Source organism: Lasioglossum baleicum, chromosome 20 (genome assembly GCF_051020765.1).
Source record: "Lasioglossum baleicum chromosome 20, iyLasBale1, whole genome shotgun sequence".
NCBI classification, from domain to species: domain Eukaryota; kingdom Metazoa; phylum Arthropoda; class Insecta; order Hymenoptera; family Halictidae; genus Lasioglossum; species Lasioglossum baleicum.
Window position 1 is genome coordinate 1,248,433 of NC_134948.1, and position 27,102 is coordinate 1,275,534.

Sequence of the window (27,102 nt, forward strand, 5' to 3'; positions counted from 1 at the left end):
TTAACTGATGTTGCAGGAGGTGAAAAGTGATTCTTGAAGCGGAGGCTGAAGTCTGTTGTGGCCTCTGGAGGGCAATAGATCAACGATTAGAAGATAACAGGCGTATGTTGTTGTTGTTATTAATGATAGAATAGATTGAGGGACACCGAAAGCGAGAGAATTGATATCGATTGTTCTTGCAACGACAACTGCAGGTTCTGCACTTCAAATTCACGCTTTTGCGAATCAATTCCACACCCATTAAGAATATTGAAAACTAATTTTATTTAAGGGTGAATTTGGAGTGCAAAACCTATACATATGACGATAAAAGAATCAGAGGGCTCTCGGAGGGGGTTCAATGGACCATCCAAGAAGGTTGGAAACAATGAAAATAAAATGTTTGAAACGTCAATTAAACTGATGTTGGACTGTGTTGAGAGTCCAAGGGCCACATGGAGGGGATAGTCAAGCACCAACCGGGCAGAAGCGATGCAACAGCACATGCATGGCTCGCGCGTGTCCCGTGTGTATTACCTACTGGTATGATCTTGCGAGGAGAATCGACCGTCGATGCTGGCAATGATCTAAATGCGGATTGGCGAGCTTTCCTCGATCATTACTCACTCGGCAGGTCGGTCCGGCGGTGGAGTGTTCCCACCTCGACAGCACAGTCTTATCCAACCGCTGGGTCTCATCTCCTCCTCCTCCATCTCGATCACTGCGCGTATCAACAATCATTACATTCTCTTATTCGTCCGTCGTCGGTCCCGGGTATCAAATTCGCGTACTCTGCTCGGCTGTTCTACTTATCCAGGAACGATTTCCCTCGAACAACATCTCCCAAGTACTTCTCTTTCTCGGGAACCATTTATCCGATCGATCTACTTTAAACTAGAAGCTTCGCGGCCTATCTTAACACTTTACCTACCGGAAGCCTATTAATAGGATTTTAAATAGTTGTGCTGTACCAAAAGAAAGTATAGAAATTTTCTTTTACATTGCAATCTTAAATGAAACTGTTAGATGACGTTATTGAGGATGACTTGTTAGTTCACAACGAAAATTGCTGTTGCTATAAAAGATTCCATTAAAAAGTGTTTAGCCACACATGTACCACAAATTTTTCAAAATTATGCAATAATCACCGGTCGGTAATGTGTTAAGAATGTTAATTTTAATTTGAAGAATTACATTTTTCTTTTGGACATCTCGCCTTGGAGATCGTGGTTTATGAATTAGAACAAAATATATGTGTACGAATACTATGAAGTATTCGCTACAAAATAAAAATTACCGTCGTCGTGGTGAACGTTTCGCGGTCTCCAATTATAATTAATATTAAAGAATTACACAACGATAATTGTGGCTCGAGGGATGCATTAAAGTTGAGATGATAATTGACCGGATTCTCTGGGCTTTTTCAATAATTCGTGCTCATCGGGTTGTATGTGGGGCACGGGTTGACGATCGTCGAAAGTGCCGCAATCCCGGCCTCGCCTCGCCTCGCCTCGCTTGCTGAAAAGTTGACGCGGCGCGGCGCGGCGCGGCGTCGAATTCGCTTTGACTCCTACATTGCGTACAAAATCGATCCTACTCCACCGGCAAGGAATCCATCTCGGCCGACGATTTGCCAGACTTGAAGAGCGGCTCTCGGTGTCTTTCATTAATTTGATTGAACCCGTGGCTCGAAACTGCGGCGCGGCGCGGCGCCGCGACGGTTAAGCGACAACCCTTCGATATATTATATTTGACGACCTTGTTTTAAAAATAATTCGCCGCAATGAATTTCTAGCCAGGAGTCGACGGGAGTGGCTCGCAGCGGATCGTGTTCCAAGACACCTGTTCACAAAACTCGAGATGATTTGATGCGCGTGATTCGACTTGAAAAGGCAAAGATGGGACGCGCGGCGAGATAAGGGCGGGAACACAGCTCCTCAGACATCGAAACCCTCTCTCGCGATGAGATATCGTATTACCCTCGATCGCGATCCTTTGTTCCATCAACAATTTTCCATTTTCCACCCTGTTCTGTCCTCCGATGGAATTGTTCTTCTTGCTTTCATTCAATCTTGCCGGGGGCAGCCGGGGAGTGGAAATTGATGGGAAAGTTTAGCTGAGGATGTTGGAGGAATTTTTCTGCAAGTTCGATGGACTCGAGGAAGATTTCTGACAGTCCAATGGATAATGGGAAAATTGTCTGCAAGCTCGATGGACTGCAGAAAAATTTCTGAAAGTCCAATGGATAATAGGAAAATTGTCTGCGAGTTCTATGGACTCTTGGAAAATTTCTGACAGTCCAATGGATAATAGGTAAATTGTCTGCAAGATCGATGGACTCTAGGAAAGTTCCTACGAATCGAATGATTTCTCGAAGAATGAAATGAAATGTAAAAACGTCGAATTGATTCATGGAGATTGCACGAAATCTGAATCGACGAAAGTCAACGTAAGCTAATGGGCTGCATAACATTAACAACGGCATTCATGTAATATTCACTACGGTTATAACCACAACGACTCTTCACGAGAGTCGTATTCTTTCCTACTTCGTTCAGCGTGTCATTCTCACACTTCTTTAATCCCCTCATTATTCATAATTTCTTTTTCTCTCGCACATTCTCGAGGTACAGTTCTCAAAGTGTGTCCCTAATGGCTTACCTCTTCGTAACAATTTAATTACAACAACAACAGACTTCGTGGGACACTTCGCGCAGTTACCTCGTCAGAATTTGCTTACAGACAAAGTTCCAAGGTTTGCACGAATAATAGCCGGTATTTTTCTAACGGAACTTCGTTAACACCACTAATGGTGGTCACGTAATATTCGGTTATTTGCTGTGCGGGTAAAGTTCCACGGGTGAATTATCAGATACGCTCGGGAACAAAGACAAACTTGGCCTCGGCCGACACGGGTCAACAATTCGGGACACGGTTCAGGAGTTTCGTTGGCTACGCCACTGTCCAAGTTCAATCGAACTTCGAGACGTTTTCGGACGTACAATGAATCCATACAAACCAGGAGTCCAAAGGATCCTAGGAAAAATTACTGACTAATTAATTACTAAAAGAATTCTGAGACCCAAAAGAGTGCTAGGAAAATTTCTGAGAGCCCACAGAGGGGTACAGGAAAATATTTGAGAGCCTAACGAATCAAAGGAAAATATCAGACATCCATTGGACCCTAAGAAAAATTAATGGGAGTCCAATTAGTTATGAATAAATTTCTGGGAAGGATCCTAGAAAAAATAACTGGGAATCTATAGGATTCTAGGAAAAATGGCTGCGAGTTCAAAGGATCCCAAGAAAAAAAGTTCTGAGACCCAAAAGAGTGCAAGAAAACTTCTGAGAGCCCACAGGGGGGTCCAGGAAAAAATTAGTTAACAAAAATCCAATGGATTTCAGGAATATTTTTGGGACTCCAAAGGATTCCAGGATACTTTCTCGGTCAAACAATTCGGCTGACACGGTTCAAGAGTTTCGTTGACTACGTCACTGTGCGAGTTCGATCGAAGTTCGGGGTCGCGAGAAGAATTCCCACTAGAATTCTACCAGAACGCTGTGCGTTGTCTTTCCACGGTTTAATTGCAATTAAACTGTATTACGTTTTAATGAGGGATTTCGCGGTTCGTTCTGCAAGTTCGCTAATGAGTTAATGCTCGCGGTCGAAGGTCGCGGAACAGTAGACTGGAATTATGGGCTGGAACACAGCGCGGGTGCGAGTTTAATTCCACGAAGAATCGTGGCAGCGAGGAGAGACGTTTGCGTAAGCTGCGGCGTTTGCAGATAAACCTCACAAAAATTTTATTTATTTTTTATTTTGAGGTCGGAATACACACACATGTTTGTGTTTTATTTTGTATGGCTTATTGCGTCAGTAGGAATGTAGGAGTGTTTCGATTATTTTATTGTTGGATAAGAAAAATTGTAAATTGTTGTTGTCACTAACCTGATGCAATTCGTTGGGGTTGACAGCCACTGAAGGTTGACTGTCTCCTTGCTTGCAGGTCAGTGCCTCTCAGGGAAAGGTAAACAGAGATAGTCTTGTCCAGGGCCAGTCTCACCTGCGTCGAGAACTACTGGTCAGTACACCTTCGCTCAACTTCGTTAATTCACACTTTATTTCACCATTGTCTAAATTGGCGAAACGATATTTATTTTATTATTATTAGACTGCGGATTTTATGCATTTATAACAAAAATTGTTATGCACAATTTAAAGCAGTGGACATATTTAAAAAATTGAAGAACATCGACATATTAATTCCAGTTTAATAATATAATTAAAAGAAGAAAGGAATTTGTATTTAGCTTCTGTGTCTTGGAATCGATGCAGATACTTTTTATTTTGCATAAAGATCCGCAGTCTAATTATTATATTTCCTGTCGGCTTTTACTCTATTAAATTAAAAATGATTTATAAACCGAGTGGTCGGATGAGAAATAATAGTGGGATACAGTTGAATTAATAAAGACATCCACAATTGACAGCCAAATATTGAGCAAATGGAATTGTTGCCAGCATCAGATTGCACGCAGCGAGAATGCAAGGCTGGCTTAGGGTAAACATTTACAGAACACTTGGCACGAATATAACTGCGCCAGAGTTGCTGGAAAAACTGGAGGGGAGGGGGAGAAATTAGTAGGTTCCATGCTCAGTTCCAATTTATTCGTCGATTCGTTCGCATCGGGCCGCGCCGTGTTGGTTTGGCTGCGGTGTATTGGTTCGGCGCGAGTACTGATCATTCGAATCAGTGATTCTCAATTTTCGCCTATCACCGAATCATCTTTCCGTTGCTAAAAATTTGTGAATCCCTCTATATACTCCCCAAGAATTTTTTAGATTTTATTTAACTGATAACGTGAGATTAGTTGAGAACCCCTGACTATCTTCCCATCTCTCCTCTATAATTCAAGTGTTTACTATAATCTATATGTATAAATAAAAATGAAATGCTGTGCGTTGGTAAGCGCATCATTCGAGAACGGCTGGACCGATTTGGCTAATTCTTTTTTTAAAATGTTCGTATTAGTCCGAACTAGGTTATAGGATAAGAAAAAATTGGAAAAGTATCACGGGAAAATGGAAAATTCGGGGAAAACTAAAAGTGCTTTTAGAATCATATTTCAATATACGACAAAAAAAAACGAACGTCGTAGCTTTTAATCAATATTTCAATAGAAATTTACATTATCGACGTCTGTTTGCATAATGCGTACCATTAACCCTAATCGCGAAGCGAGCAACAACTCCCCTCTAGTATTAAAATAATTTTTTGAATTTCGGTATGATTTAATCTTTTATTCATTTTAATTTTGTTAGGCGGTGTAAAATCCACTTTCCTTTGTTCCGAAAAACGGGGGGCGAAAATAAAAGTTGCACAAAAACTGCTTGGGGATGAAAGATTAAAATGCAATTCTCTTTCGCGTCGAATAAACTCCGTGCAGTGTTTGCTGTTAACGTTTTCATCATGGCCTCGCGACTTCAATGCCCAAGGTATTCCCAAGAGTGTATTGTTACTCCAGCAATGTTTCCCATGCATAATACATGATGGACTCCACTTGATCATTCCTGCTGGACGTAATCACCGCGAAGTATTAATCATTAAACGCGAAGGCGAAGCGAGGCTACATCAAGTGGCACACTAATTACAGAATTTTTAATTCTGCCCGGGCTGTTTCAACCGTTCTGAATGCATCCGAAGGCTGGCTGGAAAATTAATGAACATTTTGTCCCGCGTTTTACATTGATGCGCTACCGCAAACTTCGCCGTTATATGTATTTCTACAACTGTGTGTAAAGTGATTTGTCAAATCATTTCGAAATGTAACATCATTTTCAGAAATGTCAGAAATGTAACGAAATGGTTTTTCGAGCAGATCAGAATTGTGATTGCATATTACAAACAGTGTTGGGCAATAAATAAATTAATTTAAATAAATTATTATTTAAATAAAAATTTAAATAACAAGTTATTTATTGTTTCAGCAAGTCTAAATGAATTATTTAAAATAATACAGTTAATTGTTATTTACAAATACAATTTCAATTATTATTTGTATTGACGAATAATAAATTAAATTGACCACTGGTGGTATACCTGAAAAGGTTGCTATAGCAGACAAAAAACGCGCACGTGTTAATTGTATAAAAAAATACAAAAAATAAGAGAAGACCCAAAACTATTTATTTGATTTCCACCTCAATCCAAATAATAAAAAATAATCTTTTATTTGCAAATAAGAAATAATACTTTATTTAAATAAAAAGTTTAGTTATTATTTGCAATTAAAATCACACGTTTATTTATTATTTAATTATTTATTATTTATTAAAATTAAATTTGCCCAACACTGATTACAAATTGTTAGATACTTTTCACTATAAAGCGACAGAGAAAGATGTGCAAAAATGTTCGACTAAAATAAAGTTGTTTTTGCGGTTACTTTTTATAGTATTCTCGTAAATCTTTTCAGTTTTTTTATAACAATAGTGTTTCTATACATATAGCACGGTGGTATTATAATTAAAATAGTGGTTGTATAAGGCTCTTACCTCTCCATTCAGGAAACAATAGAGGGTCGCGATGAAGAGGCCCTGAAACGATTGCAGAAAATGAGTGGAGTAGGACCACAATGCGAATTTCTTCACGTTGTGCAATGGCGCCTCGATCATGAACAGCACGTTGGTGATGCCGAGTAGGGGTAGAAGCACCACTGCCGCTCTTACAGCTTTCCTGAATTAGAAAGTAAACTACAATCTACAGAAAACAGGAAAAAATATGTTTAGGTACTAAAATTCGATGTATCTAAAATCACCCCGGTTTGTACTAAAGGGTGACCGTGAAATTTCATTTACTCAGCTTATTTATTCTAGTTTCGCCGAATTTGTTAATTAATCCCTCCGGTAATTTACGTACAGAACTTGCTCGATCTCGCTCGTGTGACTCTGCCGCAGCTTCAGGACGAGCACCCTGACGATGTTCAGCAGGAAGAGAAAATTGAGCTGAAAAAATGAAATGGAAAGTTCTCAAAAATTGTACAGCCAACGATTTGTCACAGGAAACGATTATCCTCCTCGTTCGCAGTATTGGGCAAATTTTATTTTAAATAATAAATAAACAGGTGATTTTAATTGCGAATAATAACTAAACCTTTTATTTAAATAAAAATTATTTAAATAATTCAATACAAATAATAACAAAATACAAATAATAATTGCAAATTGTAACAATTAACTTTATTATTTTAAATATATTCATTTAGTCTTGCTCAAATAATAAGTAATTATTTTTGCGTTTTATTCGAGTATCCAAATAACAAATAACTTGTTATTTAAATCATTATTTAAATAGTTATTTATTTAAATAAATTAATTTATTGCCCAACACTGCTCGTTCGGAATTGCATAAATTACAGCGCGATCAGCTTGCAACCAGTAAAAGTTAATTTTCAAATGTGATTAGAACAAGTAGCGAAACAGATGTTTATTTCGAAAAAGAAATATAGCGTGTGACAAATGTTTTTCAGGAATATTTCTGACGTCGAATTTTCCACACTGATGCAAACGGATGCTCGTGGGAACCGAGAGAGTCGTGATTTCCGTTACAACGAGGATATCATCGAGATTTCCTGCGATCGGGAAGATTCCGAAGACTTTTCTCTCACCAATATCACCGCGAACCTAGGTCCCTCGAGGATCCAAAAGTAGGAAGACAAATTGTATCCGGACCAACATCTGGAAAACCTATCATTCGTCGTTCCCGTGAGAAACGTTACTGCAATCTCTCGCGATATACATACGTATATTCAATAACGCGTCGCGCGATGTTTGGGTCACTGGAGACCCTGCTACACCTTCCATTTAATACAATGTCATTCCCAGTGTAATACTAGGAAGACGGAGCCCTTTAAAACGAGTATAATGAAGGCATAGCGTGGGTCACGAGTGACCCACTCATTTTGTACGACGTCTGAGAAAATTTTAACCCTTTGCACTCGAATGGCAACTGTAAGGCGCCAGTAAAAATGGCCTCACCATTATTCAAAACAGTTTCAATATTATCAAATTCGTCTGTTTTCTATAAATTGTGAAAAGCTCAACTGTTACATGAGACAACTGGTTAAATTTCATGTGCACAATGTAAAAAAGATCACATTGAATAAAAATGTTCTGGGTCGAAAGAAATGATATTGATTTTATTCGAATTAAAATTGCTTCGAGTACAAAGAGTTAACACGATATTGAGGAAGAAGATGAGACTCACTTCGACTTTGGATGATAATAGAAGGCTGTGATGACTGCCCAGATGAGCGTCATCACGACCGGACATCCCCAGCCGACAAACCGGTACATCCGGTAGTATGACGTCTCTTGGAACACCGTCACTGCGACACAAACAGAATTGGCGAAACAAAAAACGTAGGAGAAGTGGGGATGAGAACGAAGACGCTTAACAATGACGGACATCTTTAATTCTAGCCAGAGACGGGTCGGGGATCCAGGAATTTTTAATCAAACCGGGAACCCCTCCTCTGTACACTCCGACGGAAAAACTGGGTGTGTGCACGGAGCCGAGAAATGTTTAATTTTCGCATAGTTAAACGGACCCCGAACGTGCCTCTCGCTGTTGGGAAACCCGGCATGGTTATAGCGATTTTACCCTCCAACTTTTCGCCTCCCTTTTTCGCCAAATATTAGGCCAAACCAGCACGGTGAGTACTAGCCTCGTTCTTTTTTCTTTTAAATTATGAATAAATGGACAAATCGTTTAGAAGGTGACAGAAATTTGTCCGAGAATGCATTGAATTAGTATCGCATATTTCTCAAGAATTTGTAGTCCAGTTTTAACGAACAAAGAAATTTAATAAATATAATGTAGTATTTTAGTGGACGCATGATTTTGATCATGCACAACATTTTTGTCTCGATTCGTGAACAGATTAGCAAGATAATATCCGGGCCAAAAATAAAAGTTATTCTAAAATTTTCTACAATAAAAATCATTGATAAAAGGTTGATTGTTATTAAGATAATGTGCACAAAATATAAAGAAAAAAAATTCGAAGAAGAAAATGATTACAAAATATCGATTTTTAGACTTTTTGGTTAGAAATAACAGTTATTAGTGTTCGAAAAATTAGATCCTCCTCGGTAGCTGTTATCGATGAAGCTGTTTCGATTGCTCAAAGCAGTTATTTAATATTTATTTAAATAACTTAATATTATTATTATATTATATTTAATATTATTATTTAATATTATTTAAGGGAGTAAATTTGAGGGAATAATATTATTTATAGAAATTTTATATAGAATTTAGTATATATAATGTTTTAAAATATTATTAAATTACTCGTAACAGTTATCGATGAGAGAAATTTATTATGAGCGACCGAAATTAATTTCTCTCATCGACAACTGTGATAAATGATCGAAATGAATTTCTCTCAACAATTTATCAAGAGAAAAAATTTTCGGTTAATTATAATCCTTATTTGCAACCACTACGATTTTGGACGATGAAATACTCGTTATTCGGTAACTTTTTTTCTTTTTGGTTATAACATTTACGGTCCCTGGATAATGTGGATAATATGGTTCACTAGCATGATCAATATTCATACAGCCCAGGCCCCCTTCCGCTGGCATCGTTTGTGTGCGTATAATAGTGTTCTGGCGTTCATGTAGGTCAGAAATAACAACATTAGGTCAGTTAATTAACCACTAGTTCATAGAGATGCAAATTACGCTCTGTTCATTCTGAAGATTTATTTTAATGTATTTTGATGGAACAGATGCCAGAGCAGTATTATTGATTTTTATGATGTAGAGAACAAATTAATATTTCTCGTTCCCTAGCGTGATGCAGTAACTCACCAGTGACCATGTTGTGGAGGAACAGGCCTTCTATGAACATCCACATGAACATCGCGGTTTTCGCGTACTCGAGAAGAGCGTAGCTGGCCTCGCAGAGGACAGGCTGGAAAGGAAAGAAAGTTTTATCGAGTGGTCTTCTTCTTTGCAGAAGATCTTCAAGTCTGCTATAATATAGGCCAGCATCCCCTAATTTATACGCAGTGAGTCTATACGCAGTGAACCGAAAGATCCCCAAGTTACTGGCAATTTCACGAAAATATTCACCGACCCTTCGACTCCATAAAAATAGTAGGACGCGAATTTTAGAACTTGGGAAGAGATATAAAAAGGACCTCCACAAATGTGTTTATAACTTTGCGGGAAAACATTCTGTCGAGTTCAAATTTTCCGGGTAAACAGTTTAAACGATTCTGCTAACAAAGTGAAAAAATGAAAAAATTCTGCGAAGTGGTTGTCCTAAAAAAAATTCCAATATGTCCCCAGTTCCTGATTCGACATGGTATTTCCCATTAAGAGCTGATTAGTCGAAAGTACTCACAGTGTTTCCTATTCCTCTCTGGATGCCATAGGTCTTCCTCCTCAGTATTTCAATGTCTATGTACACGGTTAATCTTATAAGAACCTGCACCACCATGGCGACAAACAGATTCTTGTGTATCCTGGTTCTAGTGTTCCTTAGAGACCTGGATTAAAAGAGAATTCCATTTTTTTCTCAGATTGAATTAATTAAATTCTTGACCGACCCTCCTCGTGGAAGGAACACGATTTTTTTCTATCTAGCTCGCTCGAAATAATTCAGCTACAAACGAATGGAAATAAGGTATATACGTATGTTCTGTGTACTGACAAAGGTGACTTTATGTATTCTGAGATCTTTGACGCCATTAGAGCGTTCATTCCATTACTGTTGTGTCTTGGGACGGGATTAACCTAGTTTCACGGCGCAGAAGGAGATCTTCGTTTTTCCCAGGTAAATAATTTTCATCTGTAACACCGTGTTTCTCTTTTACAAGATATCGAAAGGTATTACTCGATTTTCCAGGAAGACAGAACTCCGCTATTGATCGGCTCGTGACGTATTTATAAGTCAGTACACACATTTATATTTTTAATAAATTTTTAATTTTTTTCGGCGCAACGGTTCGACCGTTTATTACGAATTATAAAGCAACTTTGCTAATTGTCAAACAAAATCAACTGGGTTTCGATCCCAGTTTGGATCTTTTTCAAGATTTATTTGAATCGCGTCTGTAAATCAAATATGTTGTTGTAATTTTGGAAAAAAACAGAAATATTGAAATTACCAAAATTACAACATAACATATTTAATTTACAGACGCGATTCAAATAAATCTTGGAAAAAGATCCAAACTGGGATCGAAACCCAGTTGATTTTGTTTGACAATTAGCAAAGTTGCTTTATAATTCGTAATAAACGATCGAACCGTTGCGCCGAAAACATTTAAAAATTTATTATCAGCAAATACGATCGATAGAAGAAACATATTTATATTTATATGATAAAAACACGTTATATATTTATTACAAAAATCTATTAAGTTCAACATTTACTTTGTGTAAATGTGGCTCACAAGTGAATCAAATAAACCGACCATAATCGAGCTACATCGAGCGCAGAAGCCAAGTTTAATATCTCGGATAAAATCGCGGAGATAGAGTACACGTTTACAGAACGATGATAAAACACTTCAAGAATATTTGCCGAGCATCTTGGTTACGTGGCAAATAAAAAAATGAAATCGCACTTTTCAGAAAGCTCACCTAAACCGACAAAAGATGGCGAGAGAGGCAAGTAGAGCAACCAGAGAGACGCTCAGTCCGACGAACTCCAAGGTCCGCGTCTTCTCGGCAATGTCCACTTTCATCTGTAAGAATAGTATTCGGCAGGGTATCAGTGTAATAGTTCTTGGAAATTCCGTCTCGCTGACGAAATAATCGATACCGATTGGTGAACGGTACTATTTGTCAGATGTAATGCGACGCTCCAGTGAAAGAGACGTTAGCTTGGTGATTTATGGCCGCACGGGGATATGAGCAATCGTGACATATTGCTTGGAAGTTACATCTTCATCTGGAGTGGCTTCGGAAAAATTCATGAGCGAGTTGATAAATCGCGCGTCGCTCCTATCGTTCTTACACGACTTTCAATTTAACTCGATCAAAACGGATCAAGTGAAAAATTCATCATTTTTAGGAAATTCTCATTAATCTACGTCAATCCGTTGCTGTATTTGAACGAGTCAGCCTCGCGGTGAAGATTTGAACAAAGTCTAACAAAATGAAACAAAAGTTGATTCGTTTCTAATGAATATCGAAACCTACAGAGCTTTAAAAGTAGTCGGCACGTTAATAACATCATTATATGATATCGCTGCTTCGGAAGTATAATGAATGCAACTGTAAAATTGACTTTATTGTGTTGGCGGGCTAAAAATGCATTTACTAGATGTTTGTATTATAATACAAATCGACATCATTGTACTTACAATGGTATTTATTATTTTATAAATTGGAATAACTTGAAAGTTGCAATAATAACCCACAATGTCTATAAACTACTCTCATAGAAGAATTAAACCGAATCTATAGGCCAAATATTAAGACAAATTGGAATTGTTCTTCTTTTGTTTGTCCTGTAAAATTTCAATTTTTGCAGTTGTGTCATTATACTTCCGGAGCAGCGATATTAACAATAAACGCAAACTCATAGTCTACCCCTCCGTTTTACAAGGAAAACCTGTTCGAGAAAATGCACTTCAAGGGTATCGAAACCGAGACTTTGCTCTCTCAAAATGAAGACTTACCAGGAATGTTTTCCAGGAAGACGCAAAAGTTTAAGAATCATGCGTTTGTATTCAAAAGCAGCGAGCTCTCCGCTTAACCCGGCGCTCAATATTCTCCAGGGGTTCGCATAATGAGCCGCGTGATGCACAATTTATCCCGTCAAGTTCCGCGATCGCAGGGCAAAAGGGGGAAACCCCTTTTTTCGCAATATAAGCGGTGGTGGGATGGAAGGGGAGGTGGGATGCCTAATCGATTGCCTTCGCAAGTTAATTTCTTCCAATTTCTAAGCGGGGAATCGATTTGGCCCACTTCCGTGGTACTTGAAACTTTAACAGCATAATTGTATAGACGCTCGCTTCTCTGTGTTCGACCTCTTTTCCCATCCTCGTGCCCATGGAAACACATATGTACATCGACGCCTGTAGCCGACTGTTGACAGTGATAACTAGACTGCGGATGTTTGGCAGTTTTTAATTTTTACCACGTTTTTATTAGCTCGCTTTCTTGTTTGTTTGTTTGTTTGTTTGTGTGTTCGGTGGTAAATTTTGCAATTCATTTTAAACCAACTTCCTGATGAGCTAGAGACTTGAAATCGGTTACATAGCTCAGAACTGGATGACAATGCATTATTCAAAAAAAAATTTTTTTAAAAGTCTATCAGTTTTTTTTAGACAGAAGAAAGTGATACCGAATAAAATTCTATTTTCATTAGTAATAGCACATTTGCAGATCGAAAATAAATCAAAATCCTACTAAATTCCGTGGAATTTAATACTCCAGCATTTTTTGAACATTCTTATAAGTAGACTGCGGATCTTTATGCAAAATAAAAAATATCTGCGTCGATTATAAGACACACAGATTGAGTAAAAATTTCTTTCTTGTTTTAATTATTTTATTAAACTGAAACCGATACGTTAAATTTTTTAAATATGTCCACTGCTGTAAATTGTACGTACCAATTTTTGTCATAAATGCATGAAATCCGCAGTCTACTTATAAGCTATGAATGCATAAAGATCCGCAGTCTAGTGAAAACGATCCCTGCTTCTTGGAAATTCTCTGCCATAAACCGCGACTATTGACAGCGTGAAGACATTAATTGATACTTCTCGAAAATTGGGTTTACCCTGCCGCGATGTGATCTATAAACTGGTCGCCGGACGGCGCGGCGGCTAACTTTGTAATCAATTATGGGAGTCGATCGGGTCCGCTGCTGGTTACGTAGATTGTGTCGTATCTACGTAGCAGCGGTGGTCGCTACACTCCATCAATCCACCCATGCGCTAAATGGCCTGGGGGAGTTTCTTTGGTGTTTACATTGTTTTTATAGACTTCGAACACCTCGCCGAGTCCCGAGGCGCATTTCCAGGTACGTAGTTTGTGTACGTTGCATATCTTTTAGCTAAAAACATGTTTTGAAGCTCTCTGGTGGGCCCCGAAATGCTGTGGTAAACCCTAAAGCTCTGTAATATCTGTAGTTGCCAGGAAGAATGCCGTATCTCTCTCGCATACTTTCACTTTCGAAATATTGCCGTTTGAAGTTTTAATCACTAATGCTTTCACATAGAACATCGGTTCAATTGCATTATTTTTTTCAGCCTTTCGAATTTATTTGTATGACTTTTCTCTGGTAAGGACGTAAATACTGTATTACTAAGCTCAATTAATCCGGCGTTGGTAAGATGGGAAAATGTATCGTAAGTGGTAAGGTGGGGTCTCACAGACTCACCGAAATAATATATTGTATTATAGAAAAATAAATATACCTTTTTCATAAATATAAGATTAGGTATTGCTTAAGAGGCTTGTAATTTATCCGAGTAAAAACGCAGAGATCCACGAAATTAAATTTTTATTATTCAAATATACTTAACAACTGTCACGCGTTGTTACAATCAATCTAAAATCTGTGGGGTCTGTGAGACCCCACCTAACTAACGCCGGGTTAATGCATAAAATCAAATTTTTGATTTTTGAGACTAATTTTGAGACACTTGGCGTTCTTCCTGGCAACCGCAGATATTCTCCAAAGCTTTGTGATAGGTCCTAAAGCATTTTCTCAAGTCCTAAAGCGTTCTCCAGAACCTAGAACTTTCTTCCAGGTCCTGAAGGTCTCGGACATGAACCAAACAAGTCCCCCGAAGCTCTTTAATGAGTCTGTTGGTGGACTGGATAGATTATCCGCGATCCACCTACCGGTTAAGACTTCCCGCAGAAATTGAAAGCTCATCTAAGTTCCTGATGGTAGAGATAGTGGGAAGAGGAAGGTGTTGGGGGGAGATCTAATCGACACACAGATACTCACGTTGCCCTCGATGGTGTTCGTGTAAACTTTCCCGTGTAACCGCAGCATTTCCGGTGTCAGGCAGGTCGTGTAGTTCGCCCATCCGTGCGACGATTCCTCGCCGCTGGTTCCGTTCTGACCCTCCCAGCGACCGTTGTAACCACACTTCTTCTCCACGGATTCTGTGCAAACAACCAGCATGGTCAGCCTCTCTCTCTCTCTCTCTCTCTCTCTGTGTGTGTGTGTGTGTGTGTGTGTGTTGAACGTGTACCATGCAGAACGGGTTAGGCTCACGGGGCTGGATCGATCTACTTCGGGACTCGCTGGAACACCTCGCAAGACAAACCTAACTGCCGGCTATGAATTTCGAGAACCCGCCGAGGAATAACAGAATAACTATGCTAACTAAGCGCGAAATTATAGTTATCCTGCGCCGGGACCAGTGTACTCGGCACTGTGAAAGATTTGATCAGACTCTGTTTCGCAGTTATGATTCGTGAGTAGACTGCGGATTTTATGCATTTATGACAAAAATGGGAACATGCAATTTAAAGCTGTGAACATGTTGAAAATATTTAAGGCCAACAATGTATTAGTTTCAGCTTAATTGGATAATTAAAAGAAGAATACAATTTTTATTTGGCTCCCGAGTCCTGCAGTAAATGGAAACATTTTTTATTCTGCATAAAGATCCGCAGTCTATTCGTGAGATTGTTCAAATAAAAATGGTCTCCGTCGATTAAATGAACAATGAAAAATGACGAAGACAGTTGTATAACAGGAATGAAAGGAACGTGCAAAACTTGCGTGCGATCTGGATGAAACGGTACTTTGAATAATAACGATAAATACTTTGAATTAAAATTCTAGCAAATCTCCCTGCCACTCGATGATTCGGCCCGACAGGCACGGACACGGAGGACACCGTTGATTACCATAAAATCGATTAACACAGTAAACAGGGATTAATGAATTCAATTCGAGATTTCCGTTCCACATTATCTTTATGTAAATCGCTGTTTGGTTTTCCCGTGGGAGCCGGTTTTTCGTGACCGAATCGCGAAATTCTCCGAGTAAAAATTTCCCCCGAACCCGCCGGTGTACTCGTTCTCTCGGGAACGATTCCGGCGATTACTGTTTGCGCAAGAGAATCGCGCGAATTAACGCGAACTCTTCCGGAAAGCCTCTCGTTCACTTTACAAAAGAAAATTGACCGAATTGAATAAATTCATCGGCCGCATATGCAAAGTGGTACCAAATGTTAAATTGGTTCGTATTCAAATTGTTGTATATACTTCGTGAAAAAAAATCGTGCGGCACCGTACATAGGCTCATTTTACAGAGCAAGGTTTTCCCTTTCGTTCCCTTAGATTGTCTTTTTTGTAGAAAAACTTTCGTACCGGAAGGCTAGCGGAAAACTAAGTACATGACTTTTTCCCCACCGTTGCTAATGGCTCACTTTTCGTTTAAAGTACTTTAAAACCGCAACAAAAAATCGCAGCTCAAGTTTCCTGAGCTTAATGCATAGCAGAGAATTCAATTTCTAAATCCGCGGTGGTTTCAATCTCCAAAAAAATTCTTTCACTCCCCCAGAGACATTTGAGATCGGAAAATATTCAAAAATTCGCGTGTACGCTTCTCCATCGATTTCACGACGTGAAAGCAATCTAAAAGGAACACAACGTGAGCACGTTGAAAGCACAGACTGTAAGCTTGAAAACGAGACTACACACGGCGTAATCCGATTTTTTTCACGGAGTTACAACCAGAGTTGGGCAAAATTTTTTGGTGGATTGAACAGAAAAAGTTAGTAAACAGAGTAGTAATCACTAAACGAATGATTACTACAAAATTGTTATGTCCTTAATAATTCAGTTGAATTAATCGCGAATAAAATTTTTTACATCTGGTAAGTTGAACTGGAGGCGGAACGAATTTTTCGTTCAGCTCTTTTGTCATTTTATTGGACATACATATTAATTGCACGGTTTGCTTCTGTGTTGGGGATGGTTCTATTGTTAATCTTGTTTGATTTCCGAGTGGCAAAACTGAATGGCGGCCGAGAGATTTTTTTGATGAATATTTCAGCCCGCTAATTACAACCGGCCATTCGAAAAGATCAGATCAATAGCCGCGCTTTGTCATGGCCGGCTTTGTGGCAGGCTCGAAGCTCGCAGCGTGAAAAAGGGAAGCCAGCACGCCGCCATTCTGAATCCGCGCGGCGGTCTTTGAGAATGGCTTTAAAGAAGGCGGCTAGAAGATACGCTTCTCATTGAGACCAGCTCCGTCTTCTTCTTACAAGGAATATTCATGGGCCCTCTCTTTATTGCAGCTCTCCGATAACACTGTTCTCCTCGGAAATTAAATTCTCTCGGAATATGCATTGTTTCGTCCATCCGATACTCGCTGCCAAAAATAGGCAGACACTCGAAGCAGTTCCGTCTTCGCAAATAGGGGTGGGACGAAAGCGCGGAACTTAAGTTATACTTGATCCAAGTTGTACTTGACTCAAGTCGTACTTGACCCAAGTTGTACTTTGCTCACGTTGTACTTGATCCAAGATGTACTTCGCTCGAGTCGTACTTTATCCAAGTTGTACTTTGTTCATGTAGTAGTTGATCCAAGCTGTACTTGACTCAAGTCGTACTTTATCCAAGTTGTACTTTGCTCACATCGTACTTGATCCAAGTTATATCAGGTTGTCCCAAAAGTTTCTCTCGGAATGTGTTCTTTTAATGTTGCTAAATAAATATTATACAAACAATGCGATACTCTTTATGCTAATGTTTTAGTATTTCCTAGCTTTTGGGACAACCTAATGTTTATTTAGCAATATTAAAGGAACAAATTCCCGAAGAAACTTTTTGGGACAACCTAATATTTCACTGATGTACTCCATCCCAGTTGTACATCACTCAAATCGTGCTTGACTCGAGCCACTTCGATTCAATTAACATTTGCGTCAAGATTCAGCGAGATGAACCGATAGATTAAAATTCCAAATTGATTGGGTTACGTATAAATTCTCCGAACCAGTATCGGAGTGAAGCGATAACAACGCAGTATCGAGCTTGCTATTTAGTTTCTCTTTCAGTGAACATTAACTCACTGTCTATAAAAGCTTGCGCGCGGTAAATTTCTTAGACCATGTTCCCATTGATTTACGAAGCTTTCAGAGAGATTTCCTTTCATTCCTCTTATTGAATCACTGTAAAACCAGTCTCTCCGTGGTCTCTCGAATCCTCTGTTGTCTCCTTCGCTGCTCCATGTCCTTGCCCTTCCCTTCCCTTTCTTTCAGCGTTCTCGATTCGGATGGGGAGTGGGAGGCACCCACGCCCGATTAAAGCACGATGCGAACAACGCGACAGATCTATAACACTCGGGGAAGTTCTACATCCTTCAATGTCCCTCGAGAGTCTCTCAACTTCCTTGGCAACCGAAGAGGCACGTCTCTCCGTTCAAAGAAATAGACCCACCGCGAAAATAAAATTACACCCACGGACTCCTCGTCACTCGATAGACTCGATGCGAATACCAATTCAAGTAATCGTTAACGCTGCGATCATCAACTGGGTTAAAATTACTTGGAATATTTATTTATTAAATTCATTCGTTCGTTCATTTACTGCGACATTCTGAAGAATTTTAACAAATGAAATTTTGTAGAATGACTTTTTTTAATGTTAACTAGAATGGTGGTCGTTCCATTTTTAAATTAAATTCGAAAGGAACAAACGAAAGGAAAATCTCTCCAACATTTTCTCACACCGCACGACGTAATATTATGGGTACTAAAACGGTACTGGGAAAATGAAGATGCGTTTTTCCCGGAGCCAACGCCACGCTTCTCGTTCGGAGTGCAATAAAAGGGCAACAAGAAATGGTGCACCGAATTTTATGCGCTCATTGTAAAGCGGAGACTTTAATAACTAAATATCTGCGAAGAAATTCCGTGGAGAGGTTTGAATCTACATGATTTCGAAACACTGCCAATTTTACGTTTTCCTGTGTAGTAAAATTATTTTTTGGGAACAACTTGTTTCAAGTTCAGAATTACAACCAGGCAGGGGATGATTCTGCATGTAAGTCGAAAAGAAGGAATAACATTTTCTCGTTTGACGCCTCGTTTTCGAGAAAATTGATTTTAAAATTGTAGCAGATATACGTGCTATTGATTGATATTGATAGGAATCGTCTGACGCGTCTGATCACCGCCAAACGATTCTACTTTCTGGGTATACTGAAGCACGCGAACCCGACGGATCGGATCTTTGAATTCTATCTTCTCGTAGACGAGACTTCAAACGAGAGAAAATGTTATTCCTTTCTTTCGACTGATTTTACCACGTTTTTTTTTTCACGTGTAGAATCATCCCCTATCCGGTTGTACCACCAGTCCGGCCACACCCTGTATAACTTGAGGAGTCCAGGCGTAACTCAAGTCTGACTTCAGTCAGAATTTCCTTTGTCCATCTAAAATCCCAACCACGCATGGATTGATTTCGCCAAGAAAAAACTTAACTCACAAGTAACACTACCCAACTGAGACTCACTGATTTGAAATACGCTTTTTGGGGGTAGAAAGCACCCCTCAACCTCTGGAGATGGAAACGTTTGTGGCTAATTATTTCTTAAAGGATAGAGTTTCTGAAAAAAACTGCTAGATCCAGAGTTGTACAGTTCAGAGTGATGCACTTGATGGCGTCCTTGAAATCGATCTTGAGGTCGATTTTCAAGGTCAATTAAATTTCGAAATCCTGTATCTATAATCAGTAATTTTATTACTATTGCGATATGACTCTAAATCTGTCTTCAGAATTGATTTGTTGCGCTATTTTCCCCCAAAGAATAGGTTCAAATTTATAGAAAAAATATGAATCCTTTTAGAAATAATTAGCCACAAACGTTTCCATCTCCAGAGGTTGAGGGGTGCTTTCTACCGCTAAAAAGCGTATTTAACTGAAACAGAAAAACACGTATTTAATATTTTTCGGTGTTTAATAAGTACGTTAAATTCAAATCAGTGAGTATCAGTGACAAGTGTTACCTGTCCGATTTCCTTGGATAGCAACCCACGAACACTTAACCCATTCCTGAACATTCTTGAACATAAATCTTTGCTGAATCAACAGCTCTCTAAGCATTTCAAGACATCGAACCAACCGTCCAGCGCAACGTCTCGACCAAGTCAATACACGTCTGGTGCACCTGGCTCGAACATTTCATTCGTATTGGCGTCACATCGCAGAGGTAGAGCTACTTAAAGGGCGGTTTGAAAGATCGTGGGGAGAGCGCCGGCGGCCGCGTGTCGTCGCATCGTCCAAATTTTTCGAGTCGCTCTACTTTAATATATCCCGGCGCGTTCCGACACATCGATTCGGCGTGCACGTGTGCAGCTTACTTGAACTTGCACGCCGGCCTTCGCGATGCACTTCCGTCCGTGCAACTATGACAATAACAGGCCTGGGGAGAAACAGAGCGAATGAGGAGCCCAGGCCGTGTTTGGCGGTGTGTGCAGGCATCGGGTCCGCACGGCGACGCGACGGTGTGTTGGCGCACCACTCGACCCACTTCTCTGTGCATTTTGATTGCACTCGATAACGCCGTGACATGTTACGAGCCCTAACAGCGCGGCAAAACTCCCGCCTCCCTTCCACCTCCCGCACCCCGTGTACCCGTCACGTTTTTGCATTTATCAGCCAACCGTCTCTCGCATCTTCGCTGCGGAATCCTCCGGTGTAATTACCAACGATTTTCCTCTCCCCCTGTATTCCTCTCGCCACACCCTCTTTGTTCTTCTTTGTCCTTCTACACTACCGGCCAAAAGTTTCGGATCACCGCGGAAATTCAGAGAAACGGAAAAACTGAATGCGTTTAGAGCAACCAAGGAAGATTTATCTGTGAAAGAAACTTGGGGGTAGCATGTTTTATGTTTTGTATTCTCTGTCTTTCAAGGAATGCGATTTCCTCGAATTGTTCTTTCATTAAAGAACCGCTTTTATCTTTAATGACAGCCTGACTGTATTCAGCGAATCCTGGCCATTAGTTTTTCGAAGGTTTCTAATTTGATATTTTTCCATACTTCTTGTACAAGTTGCCAAAGATGTACCTTTAGGAACGTGCATCTCGAGCGTTGTTTTACACTCGGTGTATCAACTATAGCGTTACGGACATATAAAATTGCTGAAATCTAAACTATTGGGTTGGCAAGAAAGTAATTTCGGTATTTTAAGGTGAAATAAAATTTTTTCAAGCAATGAACATTAATCGCGATCAAATATTTTCCATTTTGTTCGATGATCTTTTGCCATCTTTCTGGCAGCTTAATAAAGTTATTGGCTATTTTCATAAAGCTGCGACTGCTACATATTAACACATTACCGACCGGTGATTATTGCTTAATTTTGAAAAATCTATGGTTCATGGCTAAACACTTTTTAATGGAACCATCAATAGTATGTAACAGCAATTTTCATTATGAACTAACTTGACACCCTCAATAACGTCATCTAATAGTTTCACTTAAGATTGCAATGTAAAAGAAAATTTCTATGCTTTCTTTTGGTACGGCAAAATTATTGAAAATCCAATTAATAGGCTTCCGTTAGGTAAAGTGTTAAATAACAAAATTGGGCTTTTCATTTCACCTTAAAATACCGAAATTACTTTCTCTTGCCAACCCAATACTTAATATTTGATATTATTGCAGAGGGTTCGGGTCCCGTCTTGCCGGAGAACACATTGCAATTATGAACACAGAACAATAACTCTTCTTTATACTCTATCAAACGGACAATGTGTAATAACGGTGCAAACGGAGACAACGGTGTGTTGTCTCGCTTCAACGACCTGAGAGGATCTGCCGTCTTTCTTCTTGTCAACAACAACCTCGTTGTCCGGATACCTTCAGAATATCACAGGGGGAGGCAACCTCATCTCAAGCCGTCGTAACAATATAATAACGATGGATCATTTCAAAATTTATCGGCATATTCGATTTTTTACAAATCAGCAGGTGATTCCAAACTTTTAGCCGGTAGTGTATGCACCTCTCTCCACCCCTTCATACGCCATATCATTCTCTCCCACCCTCTCCGACCTCCCTCTACCTCACTCTACCCCCTCCTACACCTCTATTCTCTTTCTGTTCTTAAAACGAGAAGAAACTGATCGGTACCAGAGCCGAAATTAAATTCAACCCCTTTCTTATATGTATTCTTCTCCTCTGATAGCTGCTGCACACGTGCAATTAACTTTGATGCGCCCATCGAAACGCTGAAGAGTCCATCGATCTCTAGCATTGCTCTTTTAAGATTGCTCGACCATGCCCTGCTCTGACTGCCCACGAATATTAGCCTGTACAGAGAAATCCGTGATTATCGGAGTCTGATTGCGGGCTAATTACCGCGACGATTGCGCACGGTGCATTCTGCTTTGTTCGCGTCCCTGCACTGCGAATGATTTTCGGGGGTAGTTGATATTTCGGTGGAGGTTAAGTCGAGTCGATTTAATTGGGACGTGTTACAGGGTGTATAGATTCCCAATACTTCGAGAAGAAACAAGTTATATCAACATAGGCCCGGAAAAGATTAGTTTTCGAATTATTAATCTTGTGCCAGAATTCTTGTCACATCATCTTCTAAAGGCCCGTTTAAAGGCATCGATAATGTTTTTGAAGTAATCGCCGGTCTATGTTTTCGTTATTGAGATGTATTATTCTTGTTTACAATAGCTACAATAGGTGACAGACTTGTTTACGATAGGTGTAGTATTCTTGTTCGCTGTGTCCTTTGATCGAGGTCCTTTGTTCGCTTGTCCTCTGAGACGATGTGACTAGAATTATGGCACAAAAACTTGAATAACTATAAGCATCTCCAAAGCGTCTTGTCTAAGCATAGGGAATCTATTCCTAAAGCTTTGCCAACCATTTGCGAAACACCCTGCATGAATTTCCACGTGCATCTAAACCGGAAAATATTTTTAAATCCATAAAAATAATCCGAGTAATAAAATTCCGTGTCTCAAAGGTTAGCAAAACAAGTTATGTATCTCGATGACGCCCGTTGACTGGAAGCGGCGTACTACTTGAAATATCCGTCGGGATACACTTTGATTCCCCGAGCGGAGCCTGTGCCTTTGCCGCCCATAAGAAATCTGAGATCGCATTAAGGAAAGTGAACGGGATCCGCGCGAGTGGATCACTAGGTGGGTATATATTTAAGAGCGGCTCACGAGCCGACATTATCCGTCGCCAGACGCTTTCCAGCCCACGTCGCCGTCGACGTCGTCGTCGCGCATTGTAACTGAACCAGGGATTTGCATCCAGGTCGAACGAAACGAGGCTGAATCGAATACAGGGGAAGGGATGGTCGCATCTGGCGCCCGGTGTTAATCCGGCCCATGCAAATTTCTTTCCAACCGTCGCAAAACGTGGCGTGGCGTCACATGGACAGGGGAACGGGCTCAACAGGCAATCGGTCTGCCAGTTTAAAATTCGAACTGTGATACGAACGGTGCTACGCCAAACCCTCTAGGTCATCAGCGTCCGACATCGTTGAATAAACTATTTTTCTTCCTGTAGGCGATATCGGTATTGGTTCATGAAATTTCTCGGTGTAACCGTGTCGCCATTTTGAGCCCAGGATATCAAGTTTTTCCGAGGCATGTTCAATATTTTCTCAATATTTTCTCTAACGTTGTCTCTGTTGTCACAGCAAACGCAAAAATTGTCCCTTTGAGAATGATCCACATAAGGATCGAAACGTCGAGAAGCATGTTTAATTAATTGCACACATTTGCTGGTTTTCTATAAATGATCGAACCCTGCGCCGAAATCATAAAATTTATTATATATTTAATTTTCGATCGAGAAGAATTCACCTTTATTTTCTCTAACACACCAGTATTGAAAAATTCAACTATCGAAGCCAAAATTTTTCTTCATACCAGCATAAAAAAATAGAACGGCATCGAGGCAGCTGCCCCTATATTTTCACAGCGCCGTCGAAAAAGTATCGGAACGTTTCCGCAGGGCTGAAAGCGTCTCTCTCAACAGGACTATTGTTAAGTAGGAAAAACTCGGAAGTTACAAGGCTCTCATTTCAATTTCCCGGCCGAGTAAACATGAAAATTCTGTCGGGGGACACGTGTCCCTCCCTTTGATCTGGACTCGTAGCTGGTTTTCCCAGCTCGCCGGAGTGAGTGCTACGGCGACGAGGGTTTTTTTTGTCAGAGCAACGAAACTTTCCTCGGTTTGTGTTCCCTCGATATGTAATTCCTGCGGCGTGAGCGCGAGCGTGACTGGCAAGTGGTCGCGTTGAATTTACGACGCGTCGTTTAACTGCCAACGGAGGTCATGGACGGGGTGATGGCCTACTTCATTTCCGCAAGAAAGTGCCAAGAGAAGGGACAAACGAAGTTCGCGGTTGGTGGAAAGAATAAGAATATCAATGAAGAACCTCGCGGTTTCCGCATTGTAAAGTAGGTTAAGAAATAAACGAAATGGAGTTCGAATAAGTTCAATAGCTTCGGGCTTTCCCGGGAACTGTTAGGCTTGTCTCATTGTCAGAGTTCATTTTTTTCGTAGCGGAAATCGTTGAATTATTCTGTCCTGGTAATATGGTATTATTTATAGAAATTTTATATAGAGAATTTAGTATAGTTTTAAAATATTATTAAATTAATATGAAAAAATCTAGCTTGGCTTGAGTATAGTTTGTCTGTGCTTGTCCTGGTAATATGGTATTATTTATCGAAATTTTATATAGAATTTAGTATTGTTTTAGAATATTATTAAATTAATATAAACATTTAATCTAGTTTGGTTTAAGTATAGTTTGTCTGTGTTAACCCTTTGCACTCGGAGATATTTTAACTCGGAAAGTAAACATTTCTTCCAACCAAGAATATTTCCATAATAATATTTCCATTTTCTATGATTTTTTAAATTTGATGGACATGAAATTGGTGAACACCCCATACAATACCTAGATGTTTAGTAATTATTAATATTTAATAACGTAAGGGTTAAGTCCACGGCTCGAGACAGTCCCAAGCCAATTTAAAAAATAGTGAAGAAGAAGAGTTCTAACTTTTTGCTGCAATTAAAAAATTCTCATTCAAATGATCGAAATGGAGTGAATAGATGAAATTCTGCTAGTTTGTCTGTGTTAAGTCTATAACTCAAAACAGTCCAAATCCAACTAAAACAACTAGCGAGTTCTAACTTACTGCTATAATTAAAAAATTCGTATTTAAATGATTGCGGAGTGGATAGACGAGATTCGGTTTCGAGGGTGATTTACAGTCTGTGCAGTGCTCGGCTGTTAGGGAAACCGAAGCAACGTCCGACGGGCAGCGAAAGTGAGGGTTAGTTTATATAAGAGGGCAGCAACAAGTGTTCCTGATTGCCTTTAACTTCCGTCTAATTGCCTGATTCGTGCAGGTTTGAGGCTAAAAGCAGAACGAATGGGATCCGCCGAAAGGCTGGGATGCCTGCAGATAGCTTTAACGAAGAGAGAAAAAGCTCGACCGCTTTTGTCGGCCGCGACGTCAATCTCAGCCAACCGGTTCCTCTTTGCTTGTCTTCCTGTGTCGCCCACAGCGAAGAAAATTCATCCGTGCCCGGACGACACTGGAAATTCGTCGCGAAACACCGGGAACCAACGGAACCTCTATTAAATTCGTTTCTTTTAGGCGGCCTCCGCTGTTCAAACAGACTTAACACACAATCGGCTTTGAGAGCTGGACTACTCGACAGTCTTTCGTTTTATTCACTGGATCGTTATTCGGTAAAGAGTCTAGCGTTATTGATACTATTGATATGGCGTGCAAAAACGTATATAAATCGAAACAAGCCAGAGAAAATCTACTCAAATTCGTCAAGTCTGCAGATCTATGGGATCAAATCTAACCAACGCTGCACACAGTCGTCGCCGATCACTAGACTGCGGATCTTTGTGCGATTATGGCTTTTGAAAATTGTCAATAAATGCTAGGATATAAAATACGACAGAATTTAGTACGATTTTAACTTGAAAAAACAAAACAAAAGAAATAACAGAGATAAAAATCAAAGTATTAAATAGTAATATATAGATTGCGGATGTTTATGCAATTTTCAAGTTTTGTAGCAAAATTTCAAGAAAGTGGAATTAATATTTGTCCAGCTCCAAAAAGGCCATTCGTCACACTGTGCGACGTTAAAGAAGAGAAGAAGAAGAGTACGCGAATTTACCTGCTGCGTTTCATGTATTTTTTTCACAATTGTGATCAAATTACGAAAATATTTCAGCCAGTGTTAGACTATTACAAATATGCATTTCGAGCGTAGCGCAAAGGTGAGCAGCGCATAAATTGATAGTGTAGCCGCAGCCGCTACGGAGCTGCAATTAGAGGTCCTCTGTCGCGCTGTAAATACGGACAGGGCCGCGAGGCTCGCGTGTATGTGTCACACGAGGCGGGATTACAATTCTAGTTTGCAGATGCGATGGAAGAGCTTACTTCCGGCACGTAGTTTGATAAGCCCAGGCCAATTTTGTAGATAGTTAATATTCGAGCCTATATTGGATTGGGACCTCCAGCCGAAGTCGGGGATTAAACTAACATAGATCCCTCGCGATACAACGTTCCGAACGATTTTTCGCAAATTGGATTCTCCTGTTCCGACAGAGACGAAACAAAAAAAGATCCGAAGAAAAATAACACAGGCAACTGTAATGAGTAGACTGCGGATCTTTATGCAAACTAAAAATGTTTGCATTGATTGCAAGATACAGGAGCCAAATAGAAATTTCTTTCTTCTTTTAATCGACATATTAAGCTGAAATTAATACACAGATGTCCTTAAATCTTCTTAATTCGTTCTCTGCTTCAAATTGTACCTGGCCATTTTTGTCTTAAATGCATAAAATCCGCAGTCTAGTAATGACTTCCTGAAGCAAAATCCGATGGAATCTCCGTGATTTCTTGCCGGGAAACAGATCGGAACACGGGGGCCCGATCATTAAGGAGAAAATACGAAAAAAGACGTGTCGATTTTCATCGTTGAGTGTGCTCGGCCAGTGTCGCGGGGACAGTCCAGAGCTTTTGTCATGCGATTCTTCGACCGAACTTCTGTACCGGCCGGTAATAAATCACGAAATCTTGGAAA

At 39.8% G+C, this 27,102-nt stretch overlaps 1 protein-coding gene and 1 long non-coding RNA gene across 9 annotated transcripts in view; one reads left to right on the plus strand and one right to left on the minus strand.

Annotated features, from left to right (window-relative positions):
- Positions 1-27,102, minus strand: part of Pdfr (Pigment-dispersing factor receptor) — a 63,590-nt gene that overhangs the window by 6,196 nt on the left and 30,292 nt on the right. For 2 of the 8 annotated variants that reach the window (XR_013011113.1, XR_013011111.1), the window contains exons 5-14: positions 14,973-15,133; positions 11,642-11,745; positions 10,398-10,542; positions 9,860-9,962; positions 8,247-8,367; positions 7,648-7,726; positions 6,900-6,985; positions 6,536-6,716; positions 3,929-4,043; positions 521-700 (exon numbers count right to left, since the gene is read on the minus strand). Coding sequence is in view for 5 of the 8 variants with exons in the window: in XM_076443807.1 (XP_076299922.1) it covers positions 607-700; positions 3,929-4,043; positions 6,536-6,716; positions 6,900-6,985; positions 7,648-7,726; positions 8,247-8,367; positions 9,860-9,962; positions 10,398-10,542; positions 11,642-11,745; positions 14,973-15,133 (1,189 nt within the window). In the remaining 3 variants the exon portion in view is untranslated. Of the gene's footprint in view, positions 1-516; positions 701-939; positions 5,690-6,535; positions 6,717-6,899; positions 6,986-7,647; positions 7,727-8,246; positions 8,368-9,859; positions 9,963-10,397; positions 10,543-11,641; positions 11,746-14,972; positions 15,134-27,102 lie in introns of those variants that run through there. The other 6 variants (XM_076443807.1, XM_076443806.1, XM_076443805.1 and 3 more) reach the window with 4 other exon arrangements.
- LOC143218573 (uncharacterized) lies at positions 6,784-11,100 on the plus strand. The gene is made up of 3 exons (XR_013011114.1): positions 6,784-7,104; positions 7,510-7,744; positions 8,289-11,100. It is a non-coding gene; the product is annotated as an uncharacterized LOC143218573 (long non-coding RNA).